This window comes from Rutilus rutilus, assembly GCF_951802725.1.
Source record: "Rutilus rutilus genome assembly, chromosome: 16".
Taxonomy (NCBI): Eukaryota; Metazoa; Chordata; class Actinopteri; order Cypriniformes; family Leuciscidae; genus Rutilus; species Rutilus rutilus.
The window spans coordinates 2314460-2333224 of NC_140224.1; the positions used below are offsets into that span (position 1 = coordinate 2314460).

An 18765-nucleotide genomic window follows, 5' to 3' on the forward strand; every position below is an offset into this window, starting at 1 on the left:
AACTGAATTGGATAATTCTTGCATATTCATATTATGAATGAAAAATTTTAAATGAGAAAAAAAAAAAAAACAAGAGCTTAACAAAAAAAGATTTTTGTATAAATCTTCATTAATAATTTTTTTTTAAATGTATGAATATGAATCACATAAACTAAATTGTCCATTCCCTGTTCCATTTAAGATGTATACAAACTGTTTTATTAAGCTCTAGTTTTTTTTTAAACTCATTTAAAATATGAACAATATGTAAGGATAATTCAATTCAAATTGATGGATATTAAATGAAAAGCATAAGTGTAATATGAATAGTTACATGAAAATGTATAAAAATATTTGAATATTATGTTACAGTGAGTATACTCTTTAAAACAAAGTGAAGTTTTGATGGCAGAATTCAATATTATTATTATTATAACTAATACTACTACTGTATTTATATATTATTTATATATTATTTCATCATTATTTATTACTTTACTCATAGAAGTATGGAACTTTAAAGGGATAGTTCACTTTGAAATTAAATTTTGGTATGTTTTAGCTTACCTCAAGGGCATCCAAGATGTAGGTGTCTTTGTTTCCGCAGTAGTTTCAATTTTGCTATTTTTAGGTCAAACCGTTCTTGTCTGTCAGTCATATAATGCAGGTCTATGGTCACCACCTCAAAGAGCATGCACAGAGAAGTCCAAATTAAACAATTCCCCATCGTAAGTACACATTGATGGCCTAAGACGCGAAACGAGCGGTTTGTGTGAGAAAACGAACAGTATATATATCGTTTTTACCTCTTATACACAACCACGTCCACGTCAAATGTTTAATTTGGACTTCTCTGTGCATGCTCTTTGAGGTGGTGACCATAGTCCTGCATTATATGACTGACAGACAAGAACGGTTTGACCTAAAAATAGCCAGTGTCGTCAGTGGATATCGACTGTCACTAAAAATCAGTGGTAAAACGTGAGGAAATGCTAGATTTTTTTTATAGCTGGCAAAGTTAAAGTCTAATGAAATACACTGACACCTTATGTTTGTCCTTTCAAAAGTAACTGAATGTCCTGCTACATATATTAGCCTACAGTAATCATAATTGTATTAAAAACATATAAATGTACATGTATATGTATAATTGTCATTATAAAATATATATTTGTTTATATACACACTATAAATGCATATATTTGAAAGTTTTCGCTAAAAAAACAAAACAAAACGTTCCGTACATACTACATAGCCTAGATCTACGCGCCCCCAAAACCCACATAATAAAGATGGACAGTGACATAGAAATTTGCACAAATTAAGCATACGTTCCATACAATTGAGGTATTATTGAAATATCTAAATTTTAATAACGAGTGATTATTTAACAAAAGGCATGTAAAACGGTCAGGTTTACATTTTAGACACACACACACACCTCTGAAGCGATAGAAAAGTCCTCGGGACCACATCACTCGCAAGACGCAACCTGCATTGGTGTACAAGGCCGAAGTCCACCATTCTCCAGTTGAGTGGTTTCTACACACACATAGTTTAGATGTGTCCGTGTTTGATGGCCGGAGTCTAGCCCGGGCAGCATCTGAGAGTCCAGGGGAAGATGCACTCTCATCTACTACACGATATCACAGTTTGACATGTCTGTCATTGGAAAGATCCACGTGGTGTCATGAATAATTAAGATCAAGTGTCTTCTCATTGGATAAGAAAACTCAGTCTCATGAATAATTATGAGACACCGATGAGTCATCAAAGTACTATAGTGCTCTGCACGATGAAGATTTTCAACCCGGAAGACGAAAATAGCGGAAAAAAACTCAAATTTAACCATTTTCCCCCTACTATTAAATCTAACAGATGCTAACATTGTCTTCAATGGTGTTCAACACACATACCTCTGTTAAAATCTCAGAAAATTTGGTTTAGGGTTTCATGACCCTTTAATATTAGCATAATTATCCTCTGTCTGACCGAACTGGTCTTTTTCATCGGTATTTTTTGCTGGTTCTTGACCAGATTGTGAAGTTGCAAAGACTTCAAACCACAAAGAGCTTCACAGTCTCTGAGCTTCACAGTCTCTGTGGAATGGTTGCTGCATCAGAAGGTGTGTGTGTGTGTGTGTGTGTGTGTGTGTGTGTGAGAGTGAGAGAGTCTGGCCTTCAGACGTGCTTCTGTGAACCCTGTCTCTCGTCTACATCTCTCACTCCTCTGTGTTTTCTCTTGTCCAGCGGTTCGAGCATTCAGCGAAGCTCCGGCGTAAGATCACCACATACGTGTCGTTTCCTCTGGAGCTGGACATGACGCCCTTCATGGCCTCCAGGTACAGCCTCACTCAGCTCTGATGAAAACAACACTCGTCAGCGTTGGCGAGTGTATGAAACGGCGTCAGTCGCCAGATGGCCAGTAACAGTTTCTTGAATTCTAACAAATGCAAAGTTGAGCTCTTTTTCATGGACAAATTCACTCAAAATTTTGTAAAAAACAAACGCCTGTCTCGGCGAGAATCCTAGTAAACATAAGCCCCTTTCACACAGAGATTCCGGAAGATACACGGATAATGTGTCCCGGGATGGTTTGATTTTGGTTCATTCACACTGCCAGTGATTTTCTGGAATCAGTGAGTGCGTTCACACACATCCCGTAAAGACACGTGACGTCAGGATGTGTTGTAGAAAGGCCAGTCTAATCTTCCGCTACCGCTCTCTCCAGTGTAGTCGTGCACTTGGTGCATTTTTTTTTTTACGCAGTGTCTTAAGTTTACTAGTGATCTCGAAACCACACTCAAGCATTTTTTTCCGGATTCAGTCGTACACTAACACATCGTGTCCCGTTCCACAAAGCTGGCGAACGCTCTCAGCTTCAGCGCGGATAGCAAGGAGCTCCTGGTCTCGGCTTCATTCTAGTTTACACACATTGTTTCGTTCTTTCTTTGTTAATGACGAACACAAACTTTTTTCTAAGAGCAACAAAATACCCTTACGGCATTGGTCCTGGCTTTTGTTCACACAGGGAGCGTTCCGGGACTGATCCCGGCAATGTTACTAGGTCCCCATCCCGGCATCGATCCCGCAGTCACACAGAAGGCACTCTAGCAATTTTACAGCAATTCCCCGGGATCGACGCGCTGTGTGAAAGGGGCTGTAGTCGGTTATGTCTTAAGTGAACGCAAACACAAAACGCATGATCCGTGCGTGCGTTCGGTCTTAAAGTGACAGCATCCTAATAATCCTGCTACTGTCTGCGTTTTTAATGTTCACCAAACAGCAAAGGACAAAGTAAAAACACTCACTCCTCTTAACCTTTAAAAAGGACTATGCAGTGTTATTTATTTGATTAGATTACTTTATTAAATTTCGGTACCTGAAATTAGACCTGGCTGAAGAGCACTGTTTATTTCATTTTTATGTATTGTATGGTATAGGCAGGGTTCGTACGTTTTGAAAAAACCTGGAAAAGTTATGGAATTTGAAAAATGCAAATTCCAGGCCTGGAAAGGTTTTGAAAAAACAAAAAGACCCAGAAAGTTTTGGAAAAGTCATGGAATTTTTTTTTAACACAGCATAATATGTGATTAATACAAAAACTGTTTAATAAAAAAATATTTTGCGTTGTCTTAACGTCCTTATATTCGGGCGGCATAACGTGTATGAACCCTGTATAGGCCTTTTCAGAATGTTTGTAAACAATAGGCACCGAGTAACTTCCGGGTGGCAGAACGCGAGCGGCTTCCACTGACTAACTGAAGAGATCCAGCCGGCGACTGCAACAGTTACACAGTTAAAAACATTGTTGTTGATCAAAGTTGAAACGATGATGAAAACGTGTTGTGTTTGGGGTTGCGCTGCCAGATATACAGCAAAAGCTGTAGGGGTTTCATCGATGTCCTGTGGGTGAGGAGGTTATAGCGAGTGGACGTCGTGTCGTCAAAAGTAGGAAATCTTAACGATCCCCTAATTATATGATTCATCCAACGTTTACATTTCTGCTGCCAACCCTGCTTGCCCTTCAACTCTGCTTCGTGTATTCTCAAAACGGCCCATCTACAAAATCACAGAAGAGCATTTATCTTCCGCCGGGGAAATTCGAGATTAATATTAGTAAACTTGTCTCTTTTGATGAAGAGACTAATTGCCAGTCACCGCCTGAAGTAAACGAGGGCTGCCCACTCTCACGCATTCACCGTGAGACTCACGCAATTGTCACTTTTCACACGCTCTCACAACAGTCCATTACTGTTGTGACGTCATGGTGAATTGTCGTATTTATTTGTGCTTTTAATTTGATTGTTTGTTCTTATCTTATTACTGAATGTTTTCTTGTCTTTAAAACATGTAGCCTATTAAATGTATATTAGTTAAGCTAGTAGTTTTAGCTGTGGTGTCAAGTTGGAATAGAGGAATGTGAATTTTCACTTATATCTAAAATATTGGTGTCATAACTCCCTGTTTTTGTGTCATGGCTGGTAAAAATATATTTTTGGCCGGTATAGTCACCAGCCATTGGCAAAAAATAGTTTAAGGCCTTGGTCGTCAACAAACACGGCAACATTCAGTCATGGATTCATCATGGATAACGAAGTGGAGTGACTCTGCAAATTAATTGCTAATGTATTTTCTGTTCGTCTCGCAGTAAAGAGAGCCGAATGAATGGACAGTACCAGCAACCAGTGGACTCATTAAACAACGATAACAAGTAAGTGACTGACTCAGGATACTGTATTGGCTCCTGCTGTATTATCAGGTGTGTGTGTGTACTTGTACAACTATCTTTGTGAGGACCAGTTTGAGTTTTAGACCATTGGAGTGAGGACAAAGAGAGTAAAGTGAGGACACTTTCTGAGAGCCTTTAAAGGCCTGTTTGAGGATCAAGACTTGGTTTTAGGGATAAGGTTATAATGAGGTTAAGGGTCGGTTTAGGGTCAGGGATCGGGTTAGGCACTTAGTTGTGATGGGTAAGGTTAGGGTAAGCGGCTAGAGATTGCATTGTGTCAATGAATGTCCTCATAAAGATAGATGTACAAGAATGTGTGTGTGTGTGATCACTGTAAAGCTGCTTTGAAACAATCTATATTGTTAAAAGCGCTATATAAATGAAGATGACTTGACGTGTGTGTGTGTGTGTGTGTGTGTGTGTGTGTGTGTGTGTGTGTGTGTGTGTGTGTGTGTGTGTGTGTGTGCAGGTATTCTCTGTTCGCAGTGGTGAATCATCAGGGCACGTTGGAGAGCGGCCATTACACCACATTCATCCGGCAACACAAGGACCAGTGGTTTAAGTGTGATGATGCCATTATCACTAAAGCCAGCATTAAAGATGTCCTGGACAGCGAGGGGTCAGTCTCACGCTCATCCACACACACCAAAAACTATATGGATGTTTGAGTCGCACTTGATTTTCATTGCATTCAAAACCAAATATCAAACTTCTGCAGATCAATTATAACTGGACTAGAAATAACTATACTTTCATATTGTAATGTTTTGCTTAAAGTGAGCTTATGCGTTCTTAAAGGGATAGTTCACCCACAAATGAACATTTAGGTGTCTTTTTATCTTCAGTAGAACAGTAAAGGTTTGATAACACTTTATAATAACTTAGTTAAGCATTGGTAAATAGTTAATTCATCATTTATAAAGCATTAATAGACATTATAAATACAGCTATACATGCTTTTTTCTTGATTTATAAGCATATCTATAATGTTTAATAATTGTATTTTCATTATTAATTTAGAAATGATAAACTGATCATTAATAAAGTATTACATCATTTACAACCCAGTTATTTAGGAGTTGTCAGTGGTTTGTGAAAGCTTTACGAGGCATAAATAGTCCTCACTTTAGATGAGCTCACAAAAATAGTTAACTAACCACTAAACTACATGAATTAATCATGAATTACAGTAGGAATACATGTTAATAAAGCATTTTTTAAAGGGGTGGTATAATACCCTTTTCACAAGATGTAAAATAAGTCTCTGATGTCCCCAGAGTGTGTGTGTGTGAAGTTTTAGCTCAAAATACCTCACAGATATTTTTATATAGCATGTTAAAATTGTCACTTTTTGAGGGTGAGCAAAAACACCGTTTTGTGTCTGTTCCTTTAAATGCAAATGAGCTGCTGCTCCCGGCACAGGGGGCGGAGCTACAAGAGCTCGTGTCCTGAAAATTCAAAAACTTTTAGCCTTTTATGTTCAAACCGGAGTCAGATCAAATTGGAGAGACTCAAGAAGAAGTGACAACATGTAGAAGCAACAGGACATTTCTGAATTATGTGTAGTTATCTTCTAGTCACTGATTAGCATATTCTGTCATGATAATCTATAAATCGTGTTATGGGGCGGGGTTATGTAAATTTTAGGGTTGGTGATGTCACTAACCCGGGAGGAATGTGGTGTAGTCTCTACCAGCCGTTTGTTGTAGTCCTTAAAAAGCGATTTCTTTAAAAGCAAATATCTCCCTTTGCTTTGAGCTTTGAGCACTGTAACTTTGCAGATGTTGTTTATGCTCAAACAGCAACATTACACACTAACTACAGTTAGAAAAGTCAAATCATAATCAACCACCTCTTTAACATACTGAGTTACTATGTCTAAATAATAAGATATATAAATGTACATTTAAATAGTTTATTAATCATTTACTTGCACTGACAACTAAAATGGACAATAACTAATAAAAATGACAAAAACATAACATAGTTACTGAAACCTAAAATAAAAATGAAAACTAATGCAAAATATTAATAGAAACTGTCATCTCATTGAAACTCAAATAATCCTGCTGTTTTTTAATGGAAGCTTGTTTCCGCAACGCAGTTTAAAATGGTAATTGCAACTCTTTATCTCGCAATAGTGAGATAAAGAAAAGTTGAAAAGGTTCATTTGTATTCTGTGGCGAAATCAAGCTTCCGTATTTTTTAGGGGTTCAAGCACGAAGTGCTGAAACCCTATTGTAATTGTCCTGATTTTTATTATTTTTCTTCTGCCGTAAAACGCATCGTGCAGCCCAAACCGTAAGAGCTGGAGACTTGAAACTTGGCCAGATGGTCGTACAAAAATCGAGGAGAGGTTCAGAAAGTATGACCCCGATTGGCCCATAGGTGGCGCTATAGCGATCAAAAGCGCGAAACTGCTCATAACTCCTAGACCGTATGTCGTAGACTCAAGTGTCTTATATCATTGGAAAGCTGGACTCCTGAATAACAGATTTTCCGCCATTTTGAATTTTGTCAAAAACCTACTTTTGCGAACTAGTCCTAGGTTTTTCGCCCGATCGGAACCAAACCAGTGCAGAAATGTTCTCTGGAGTCTGAATATTAATAATTATCAAAATAAAGTAGAAATTTCGATTCATGGTCGCTAGGGAGTGCAAAATGGACGTTGTGGGAGGAGCCTATTTTACTAAAATGGCTATAACTCGAGAAGTAAATGAGATATCTTCACCAACCTCGGTACACGTGTGTTTGAGTTCAATCTGGGGTGACAGTAAAAAAAAACGCGACGACTGAACTCTAGGTGGCGCTATAACATGAAAAAAACATGCAAAGGGCTATAACCACCTGACCGTTGGTCCGATTGACTTGAAAATTGGTATGCAGTGTCTTGGTCCAAGGTGCCATGTATGTCTATGAGGACATTGGTGTATCTCGAAAAACATGGCCGCCATCGGCCAATGAAGTTGAGCACCTATTAGACAAGGTGATCTAGTCCTAGGTTTTTCGCCCGATCGGAACCAAACCAGTCTAGGACAATTCTCTGGACTCTCTAGATCAATAATTATCAAAAAAAGGTTGAACTTTTGCATTTGGATGGCTGTAATAGGGTCATTTATAAAATGGGCTTGGCAAAATACACTAAAAAGCCTATAAATCCTAAATGAAAACTCAGAACTTCACAAAAAATGGTGAGCATATGTGACAACATTCTGAACAAGCGTCTAAAGTTTTATGGATATCGGACCATAGGTGGCACTATAACTGCTTTAAAACCATATATTTCCTATGGTAAATTGCCTGTATTGGCTGTAAATGGTCTTTTCCATCTATTATATCAGTGGTTACATGCTTGCTAAATAAAACTTAATAACTTTTGATGCTTTTGTGCTTAAAGGCCTTAACTGCTTGAACCCTGATAAATGCTGATTGCAGCTTTAATTTTTACTGTTGTTTCTAAAAAAAAAAAAATGTATACATTGTATTTTCTCTTTTTGCAGGTACTTGTTATTTTACCATAAACAGTTCCTTGAATACGAATAAGCCGAGATCCAGACGCGGTCCGAGTCCAAAGCTGTGAAGGGAAGATCGTACGAGTGACGGCGTGATGATGGAGAGCAGGAACAACACTTGCTCGTCCCGGGACAGAAGAGTAAAAAAATGCAGCCTTTCTCACTAAAGAACATTAAAAACAACAAAATATGAAATTAAATGAAAAAAAAAAATAATAAAGAAAAAAAATGACACAGCTAAACCAATCTGCACTGAGCAACCGGAGCATACTTGACAGAAAGAAGAAGAAGAGGAGGAGGAGGAGGAGAAGATGGAGAACCTCCGGCACTACAGACACACACAGACTGACATCTCATCATCATCATCATCTTAATCATCATCACGCGCACTTCACTTTCAGTTGCGTTTTCACCCACAAACAATATAAAGCATTCACGTGCATCAGTTCCCTCGTCCTCAGATGATTTCTCGAGAAGTATATGAGGGGGAAATATTCCTTTTTTATTTCTTCGTATGCATTATTGATGTACCGAATGCAAAAGAAAGGTGTTATTGACTTCAGCGTAAACCTATATTGTCGGTTGAGTTTGGAAATACTGTCCTTGTCCAGCACTTTTTCTTTTTTTTTCTTCTTCATTCGGAAAAGCTTGTTTTTCTTTTGGTTGAGGGCTGAAAATGTATCACACACTCACACACTTACACACACACTCTCACACACATGCGCACATAAATCTATATATAAATATATTTTTATAAGTCCTTCATTTCTTGTTTACGTGTCCTATACCCCCATCTTTTCTCTTTATGTGCTTACAGTCTTGGGTATGAATGGAAAGGGTGTTTTTGCTTGGTTGCGTCACAGATCTTTGGTTGGACGTGAGAAGTTTCGGTTGCTGATGAGTGTGGCTGCAGGTTTGTTTGGTTGTGAAGGCTTGTGTTTCAGACGCATTGTGAATGAAGACGTTTTCTTTCTGTTCATGTGATGCCTGTCGCCACCATGGCTCGATTCAGCAGTGTTATCCTCAGCCACATGTCGTGTGTGTGTGTGTGTGCGCATGTATGCATATCCTGTGCGTGTGTGTGTGTGCGCGCGCGTATGCAGGTATGTGGGCACCTGTGTGTTGGTGGTGTTAACGTGTGTGTGTGTGTGTGTGTGTGTGTGTGTGTGTGTGTGTGTGTGTGTGTGTGTACTGAATCAGTACTCAAACTTGGCATGCTGTTTAAACTGGATGCTAAAAGACTTTGGGGAGGATTTTATAAATGTTAATTATGTATCTATGTATAGTATGTATGTATGTAATGTATGTAAAACAAATCAATGGAAAAAAAAATGGTGAAGAAAAAAAAGTGCTGTTTCTGATTTGTTCTCCGGCCTGAAACAAGTTGGGAATAATAACACGAGATGTCTGCTTTCCGCTGGGTTGGAAGGTTTTTTTTTTATTTCAATAGCAATGAGTTTTTCCTTTCTTAATGAATTAATTAATTTCAGTTCTTTCTCATTTGCCTCTATCCTTTGTTCTCTGCTTTCACCATTTCTTTTGCTCGTTTTTAGGCCATCTTTATTTCTGCTGGAAAACCAAATCAAATGAATCATACTCTTATGACACGACAAAAATAGTTTATTCATGCACTGGTTGGTTTTGAGGGCTGTTTTACCTCTATAACATCTCATCTTCCTTCAGGCTAGTGGAAAGAGAACATCCAAAATATACATATAAGTGTTTATTTTATTACACCATCTATTTGCATATCTAATTTCAATCTATTTTTTTAAAGTTGGTGAGTTGGAGTCAGAAATGTCCAGTTCAGCAGCTTTACACACACCAAACTTAAGTTTAATTCATCTATGTTCTCAAGGTTTGGTCATATATCAATCGCCTGATTTATACAACATTTAAACATGGCGAAAATGTATTTCAGTATTTTCTGATTTATTGAGTGATAAACAGAAATCCAAAATACCCTCTGTTAAAAACCTGTACATGTCAACAAAATCAAAGAATCATGAACCTGACTTAAATGTTTTCAGATTTATCTTCTGAAAATCTTTGAAAATGATAAGATAATACCTCAGTTGCATATTTAAACAATATTTCAGAAAACTTGTGATGCAAAACAGTTGTCATAATGTACAGTGGTTAATCATTGGATGAAAGTATGGTGATATATATTCGAATATATGTTTTCCCTGTAGTGACTGCTCAACAGTAGGATTCTCCATTGGATTTTCTCCACAGAATATACAGATATATGTTGAGCTCCAATGTTGTTAAACGATTAAATGTGTTTCTAAGACACAATATTGTGTTTAGTAGCTGTCGTGTAGAGTAACAGATGCCTCATTAGCAGCTGTTTCGATGGGCCGCTGTATGTAAGCCGTCCGCCATATTGGAACAGTCGAAGCAAGCAAACGGTCATGCATGTATGAATATTTATATCTGCAATAGACTGCAGCGGATAATTTTGCTAAAATAACACAATATAACAAAACGAAGCCGTAAGCTAACATGACATTAAACAGATACTATAGTACAACTGAAAACATTTAAAAAGTACAAGTCAAACCTGTAATATTGAGTGAAAGGTTATCCCATTTCTTAGGGAATTTAGATAATTGACACAAAAACACAATATGCTCTTGTTGTGTCGTTGCGACATCATATGGTCAAAATGTGAACGTGAACTCTGATTGCCTGGAACTTTAATTTGGGATATTCCGATATTCCCGCGCACTCCAACCTCCTCTGGAACGCAGCATTTTACTGTGAGTGACGTCACGCTGACCGTTCCAAGATGGCGGGCCTTGTCTGGAGCGGTCGAATGCGGCTTCTACGCATGTACTTATGATATGTGTCACAGATATCTATGATAGAGTCACTCTTGTATGGAAGCCCATTTCCACCACATATGATAATAAATTCATGCTCCGCCGCGGTAAGTCATAATTGTGACTTTAAAAGTAGTTCGAAGTTATTAGCTTTTTATTTATTTTTTATGGAAATTGTGACTTAAAAAGTAGAAATTATGACATACTAAATCGAAATTTACACATTTAAGTAAAAATCATGACTTAAAAGTCAGCGTCATAATTTTGACTTTTTGTCTCATAATTATTATTTTTAATTAATCATAATATATTTATGTCATAATTTTGACAAATCTTATATATTCGATTCAGTGTCATTATTTTTTAAGTCTTAATTTTGACGTTATAATTTCGATTTAGCGTGTCATAATGTTTAATTTTGTCATAATTATGATTTACCAGAGCTTGATTATTATTTTATTTTTTTTCTTGTGGAATATTTATAGCCTAGTAGTTAATCGATTCATATTGTACTTCCATTGATGATTCAAGTATGGATTGTGTGTGTGTGTGTGTGTGTGTGTGTGTGTGTGTGTGTGTGTGTTGCCCTTGAATCAGAAATGGTCATTTATGAGTTATTCTGTTGGTTTTGTTCATGGTTCAAGACTTTTCTGCATGTCTATCTATGGAGAAATTGACCGAGAAAGCTATAGGCTTTCAAGATGAAGTGGCTTAGAAAGTCTGTTGTGCTCTATTAAATATAGCATTTATTAATTTATTAAAACTAAAATGACACTGATTTTCCACAGGAATTCTCGAGTGCGGTACAGTTACATCTGCCTTTAGTATTATTATTATTATTCACATGCTTGTTTGAGTAGGTGAACATATAATCCTGAACGGCCGGCTCTTGTCGGAGTGTGTGAGAGCTGGGTGATGTGTGTGTGTGTTCTCTCCGGCCTGCTGATAGACTGTGTGTGGCGCCACCGTGTGGTCAGAGAAGCAATAGACACATGTTTCAGTCGCTCTCGATCTGTCCTGATCCTGATCCTGATCCTGATCCTGATCCTGATCCACATCATCAGCTCGAGTCATCAGAGAATCTGAAACAGCAAAGAAAACCTGTGAGTCCTGTTCACTTTCAACAAGTAGATGTTATGCTAAAAAAAATTTCATTTGTTTCAATCTTTATATAGTGCTGGGCAACGATTAATCGCATCCAAAACAAAAGTTTGTGTTTACATAATATTGTGTGTGTGTGTACTGTGTAACATTATTTTGTATATATAAACACACACACACGAATGTAGCATGTTTTATATTTATATATAATATAAATTATGCATAAATATAGCCTATATACAGTATATGCATGCAAATATTTCTTAAATATATACATGCATGTGTGAGTATTTATATATACTAAATAATTTTACACAATACACACACACATATATTATGTAAACACAAACTTTTATTTTGGATGTGATTAATCGTTGCCCAGCACTATGTTACTATATTCATAAAGTCAAATGGAATGAAAAAATGCCAAACTTTTAACAATTTAAAATTGAATTAATAGGTACAAGTTTTTTCTGTAAAAAACCCTCATCCGTCCGCTAAACGCTTGACATGCTTAATGTAGACATGCAGTGTTATTAAAAGACCAAACTCAGTAAACACCTTATTAATAAACCATGCTACACTCTAAACAATGCTGGGTTATTTCAACCCATGTTTGGGTCAAATATGGACAAACCCAACCATGGGTTTACATTTTTGAATTAATGTTTTAACCCAATGGTTGGGTTTGTCCATATTTGACCCAAACATGGGTTGAAACAACCCAGCATTTTTACATATATGTACAAAAAAATCAGATGAGCTCAGAATATGATCGCAGCGGGTTTAATTACACGTTAACCATTTTCCTTCCATAGAGATCCATTATAAGAACCATTATTAAACACGTTCCACAACATTCATATCCTGGGCTCTTTGATTTTTCTGTACAGTATACTTTATTAGTATGATGTTTACTGAGTTTGGTCTTTTAATAACACTGCTTTATTACATTAAGCCACGTTACGCGGTTTCTTATGGTTTTCTATGGGAGGAAAATGCTTAACGCGTAATTAAACGCTGTATGTTCATATTCTGGGCTCATCTGATTGTTTTTGTACATGCTCACTTAATAATGTTGGGTTAAAAATGACCCAACGAGTAACCCAACTATGGGGCGGTGTAGCACCTTCCCACCTGTGGGTTACTTTAACCCAATGCATAACCCAACAGATAAGTTTAAGTTTTTTATTTATGACATTATTTTAATAAATAAAATACACTTTGTTTTCAAATACAGATTGTTTATTTGTATAAAACAATAAATATGTCTCAACAAATATATTTTTAAAGTACAAACTAAATTTTGGGGAGTCTAGAATTTAATTTAAATATAGGCTACATAGTTGTGTACATCATTTCAAAACACACAAGTGTACATACAACATATGTATTTAACCCAACAGCAGAGTTATTACTAGAAATTACCCAACGATTTTAAAAATGACCCAATATTTTTTTGGAAAATAACCCAACATAGTGACCATGTGTAACCCAACGGTTGGGTTAAAAAACAGTTTTTTTTACTGTGGTATACTTTACTAGTATGATGTTTGCTGAGTTTGGTCTTCTAATAACACTGTGTTAGGCGTGTTAGAGCGCCCCCATGCGCAGGCTCGGGCTGTTATATTGACCTTTGGATGATTGCGCGTGTTGGTTGTGCTGCTGTTTGCCGGTGTCCTGCTGGAGCTGCTGCTGTTTGGCTCTCCTGATCAGCAACAGGATCGCGGTGGTCAGTGTGAACAGCAGGACAGTAACACACACACCCAGCAGTGAGAACAGCAGCGCCTCAGAGAACAGCGCGGGTGTGTGTGTGCGGATCCCTGCGCGCCCCCTGCCGGTGAGCAGAGGAACTGCAGACACGCCCACAGGACCCTGCGTCACCGCATCTGAGGACAGCAAACATGAGGACATCATCATCATGCTGATGAGACGAGAGAAGTTTCCTTTCGAGTAGTTCATCGTGTATATCCCGTTCATACCTTCTTAAAGAAATCCAAGAAAGAACTGTTCTTTTTGTAAACAGCAGCCAGACACTGTAGTGCATTTATTTATGCTTTGCCCTTACTCTAAATTATTGAGGAAAGGCTTTTCCCGATTTGTTGAGAACATTGATAAGGATTTTTCTCTACTTTGGGAAAATGTTTTGTTGGGAATTATACGGGCAATTATACAAAACCAAAATATTCCTCTTTTTTTACAATTTTTTTTTTTACAAAATGTTTAAATGTACATTTTCAGGTCAGAAAGCACTTTTCTATGTTTTGCTCACTGAAGTCCAACATTACTTTGGGACTATCTCTGACTCGTGTAACAAGAAGGCTTTAAAAACAAGAGAAATATGTAAGTCTTTTAATCTTTTCCTTTGATATGTAATCTTTTCAGATTAGTTATATACCCCCTTCTTGTGTCTTTTTTTAATCTTTCTGTGATCTGTGACTGTTTCCTTCTTTGTTTATATAATGTTCTCAAAAAAAATAAAAAAAATAAAAACATGTCTAAATGCACAATTTGTTTTTTACAGTCTAAAAACAATAACAAATCTATTCTTCTCTATTTTAAAGGAGGCTGTCTCCAAATCTTATTGGACTGAATGTGTTAATGCTCTTGATTGGGAAAGTGTTTGGTTATTAGAAAGAAATCTCTTTCAAGATAATGCACACATTCTGTCAGACATTTCCTTAGTAAGTGTAAGAACGACACTGATGTACGCTGCTCTTTCTGCTCTTTGCTCTTGGACACAGAACCCACAGTTTCTGGCACTGTAGTCGTGTGAGAAAGTTATGGTGTGAGGTGTCTATGTGTTCATTAAGGAAAAGGCACTCTTTAATTTTGTTTTGCATTTTGAATATGTAATTTTGGGAATGTGTTAATTTGTCAACTGTCTTCAAAATCTTTGATTAATACAAAGGTCTTGTTTTTTGTGAATGTTTATTTATTTATTTATGTTTTATGTGTTTTCTTTGCTCCGAAATGTATGTTGTATTGTTTTTTTTTGTTTTTTTTTAAATCATAAATATATATATATATATATTTTTTTTTGAAAAGACCTGAAATGTTATTTGGGCACTATCTCTTCTTCCAGCAATGTCAAAGCTTTAAAGTCCATTACATTGTGCACAAAGTATGATATTTATGCTTTTTTATAAAAAAAAAAAAGGACTTAAGGTGTTTCTCTCTCTCTCTCTCAAAGTCAATTTATTAAAATGATATGTTACCCCTGGCTCAGTGTTGTTGTTGTTTTTTCTCTGTTTATTTTACTGGCTTTGTATTTGCTGTTATATATGTTCAATAAAAAAATTATTATAATAATAATAAAAAAAGGTTTAATTTTTTAATAAAATTTTAATTAAAGTGATAGTTCACCCAAAAATGAAAATTCCCCCATGATTCCCTCCCCCTGAAGCCATCCTAGGTGTATATGACATTTATCAAATGTTTTACATTACCCTATCATGACTACACAAACAATTCTTTTAAAAACTGAGTTTGATTTTCTACATTTTATGATGGCCAAAAGGCATTGAATACCAGGAATGACTCGCCTAAATAATTCAATTATTTTATTAGTAACTCGTCTGAACTGTTAAAGTCACCATGAAATCAGAATTGACCATTTTTTATCCGTGCACATTATTATTTGTTTTAAATTCATGTTCCTCCTATCATCTTGAATCAAAATAACGTATAACATCTCTTCTCTTCTCTAATGATGTGGGCGGGGCTATAACCTGTCACTCACATGAGATCAGCCAATAGCAAACCACAACCATCCAATCAATTCCACACAGACAAAATCAAGCCCCGCCCACATTATTTAAAGTTGAGAATTTAAAGAATTGAATTAAAAGCTAAAATGTCTTGTATAAGAAGCTCGGAGAGGTTTAAGGTCACGTGACTCATTCCTCAGCGAGTCATGAGGACACACACAAACACGTATTCATAACTTCAATGAGCTCATTGCTTCAGCATTAAATTATTACATTGTTTAAAGTAATACATTTTTCGCTAACTGTGATTTTGTATATGTACATTTCTGAAATGCATAACTTAGACAGTTCCCTCAGATAACAGATCTCTCTAAATTGCAACGTGGACTCATGTATTTCTGTAAAGCTGCTTTGAAATGAAGTGTATTGTGAAAAGCACTATACAAATAAAAAAAAAAAAATTAACTAAAATAAGGAAACACACATGGTTTACTCACTCTTGCAGGCGTCTGAGCAGGCCGACGGGTGACCGCCACAGATCTCAGAGCACTTCAGACACTTCTTCAGCAGTCGGTCGTAGAACTGACCCGACACGGCTTTACATCTCCAGGCCTCTGCCGACACAACAGCTCACGTCATTCATCAAGAACAGCTCCCCCGATACTGCTGAACCGGGTGTTGTTTAATGTACTTTAAACAGGTTTGGAGCTAAATAATGTAGATTCTTTGGTGTTTAACTTTATATTACCAGTTGGTTAAATCTCAGTACATAAAAGGGTTAGTTTACCCAAAAATTTACAAATTTCCCATAATTTACTCGCCCTCAAGTCATCCTAGATATATATTACTTTCTTCTTTCAGATGAACACAGAGTTATATTAAAAAATGTCCTGGCTCTTCCAAGCTTTATAATGAGCGTGAATGGCTGGAGAAAGTTTTGAAGACCAAAAAAGTGCATCTATCCGTTATAAAAGTGCATCTATCCATTATAAAAGTGCATTAAAAGTGCATCTATCCATTATAAAAGTGCATTAAAAGTGCATCTATCCGTTATAAAAGTGCATCTATCCATCATAAAAGTGCATCTATCCGTTATAAAAGTGCATCTATCCATTATAAAAGTGCATTAAAAGTGCATCTATCCATTATAAAAGTGCATTAAAAGTGCATCTATCCGTTATAAAAGTGCATCTATCCGTTATAAAAGTGCATCTATCCGTTATAAAAGTGCATCTATCTGTTATAAAAGTGCATCTATCCATTATAAAAGTGCATCTATCCATTATAAAAGTGTATTTAAAGTGCATCTATCCATAATAAAAGTGCATTAAAAGTGCATCTATCCATAATAAAAGTGCATCTATCCATAATAAAAATGCATCCATTGTAAAAGTGCATTAAAAGTGCATCTATCTATAATAAAAGTTCATTAAAAGTGCATTTATCCATAATAAAAGTGCATCTATCCATTATAAAAGTGCATTAAAAGTGAATCTATCCATTATAAAAGTGCATCTATCCATTATAAAAGTGAATCTATCCATTATAAAAGTGCATCTATTCATTATAAAAGTGCATCTATTCATTATAAAAGTAATCCATATGATTCCAGGGGTTAATAAAGGCCTTCTGAAGTGAAGCCATGCATTTGTGTCAGAAAAATAACCATATTTATAACTTTATAAACTATAATCACTGGCTTCCGAACAGAGTAACCCCTGACCCGACGCACAACGTAATGACGAACGCGGAAGCGCAGAGGAAAGAGCAAAACAAAACACCGGTCGTGAATTAGACATTTTTAAGAGAAATGTCTGAGGATTTCTATATAATAGAAGTGGAGCTTCAGTTTATTGCACAGTAATACCAGAGCCCGTCTACGGAGAGCCTGCCCACTCCCTATTAAGTCCTATTGTACCGAATTGTGGTTGTAGTTCCACCAGAGCTCCACTGGGGGCGATCGCCCATGAGTGCAGAATGAATGGGAGTCTATGGAGCCACGGCTAAATGTGTCTCTTTCACCCGATTGCCGTTGAGAAATCTCAGATTTTATTTGGGTTATAGGTCGAAAGCTGAATGAACGAGTACTTATGTCCTTTCGATTTCTTACAGGTTGAGTTGTTGTTGCCCATAACATGCTAGCATTCTGCTAATGAACGCTGATTGGTCAGTGAAGGACTGATTACGGCCAGAGATACCGCTTGATGGCATCGTGGCATCCGAAGCGGGACCAGAAACAAACAAAACAAAAACTCATCTAGCACGTGTGTTTACCTGTGTCAGCTGTGTTGTGTGTTTACCTGTGCCAGCTGTGTGTATTTACCTGTGCCAGCTGTGTGTGTTTACCTGTGCCAGCTGTGTGTGTTTACCTGTGCCAGCTGTGTGTGTTTACCTGTGTCAGCTGTGTTGTCGATGCCTCGAGAGAAAGGAAAGTGCAGAAGGCGAAAGCACCAGAGTGACTGAAGGATTGCCGTAAAGCAGTATCTCTGGTCGTACGATGTGTGTGACGTCATTGACATTTTAAAAGACTTTTTAAAGCAAATAAGTGACTCTGAAAAATCTAACACCCAGCAATGTGTAATTTCTTTGCATCTCCTTTCGAATACAACATTCAAATTACTACACAAAAAATTATATCCTGAGAAAAGTGGATTTTGAGGGGTATAGCGCCATAGACCTCCATTCATTCTGCACTCGTCCTGTGAGCGCCCTCATGTGGAGCCAGAGTGGAACTGCACTCGTCCTGTGAGCGCCCTCATGTGGGGCCAGAGTGGAACTGCACTCGTCCTGTGAGCGCCCTCATGTGGAGCCAGAGTGGAACTGCACTCGTCCTGTGAGCGCCCTCATGTGGGGCCAGAGTGGAACTGCACTCGTCCTGTGAGCGCCCTCATGTGGGGCCAGAGT

General features: G+C 37.1%; 2 protein-coding genes across 6 annotated transcripts in view; one reads left to right on the top strand and one right to left on the bottom strand.

Annotated features, from left to right (window-relative positions):
• The window catches only part of usp22 (ubiquitin specific peptidase 22), a 53238-nt gene extending 44787 nt beyond the window's left edge, over positions 1 to 8451 (top strand). For all 4 annotated transcript variants that reach the window (XM_084434160.1, XM_084434159.1, XM_084434161.1 and 1 more), the window contains 4 exons: positions 2229 to 2320; positions 4630 to 4692; positions 5180 to 5329; positions 8211 to 8451. In XM_084434160.1, the coding sequence (XP_084290286.1) occupies positions 2229 to 2320; positions 4630 to 4692; positions 5180 to 5329; positions 8211 to 8253 (348 nt within the window). In that variant the 3' untranslated portion in view covers positions 8254 to 8451. The remainder of the gene's footprint in view (positions 1 to 2228; positions 2321 to 4629; positions 4693 to 5179; positions 5330 to 8210) is intronic.
• A 3069-nt stretch (positions 8452 to 11520) lies between these two features.
• The window catches only part of tnfrsf13b (TNF receptor superfamily member 13B), an 11002-nt gene continuing 3757 nt past the window's right edge, over positions 11521 to 18765 (bottom strand). For both annotated transcript variants that reach the window (XM_084434164.1, XM_084434163.1), the window contains exons 3-5: positions 16359 to 16475; positions 13786 to 14040; positions 11521 to 12132 (exon numbers count right to left, since the gene is read on the bottom strand). In XM_084434164.1, the coding sequence (XP_084290290.1) occupies positions 11891 to 12132; positions 13786 to 14040; positions 16359 to 16475 (614 nt within the window). In that variant the 3' untranslated portion in view covers positions 11521 to 11890. The remainder of the gene's footprint in view (positions 12133 to 13785; positions 14041 to 16358; positions 16476 to 18765) is intronic.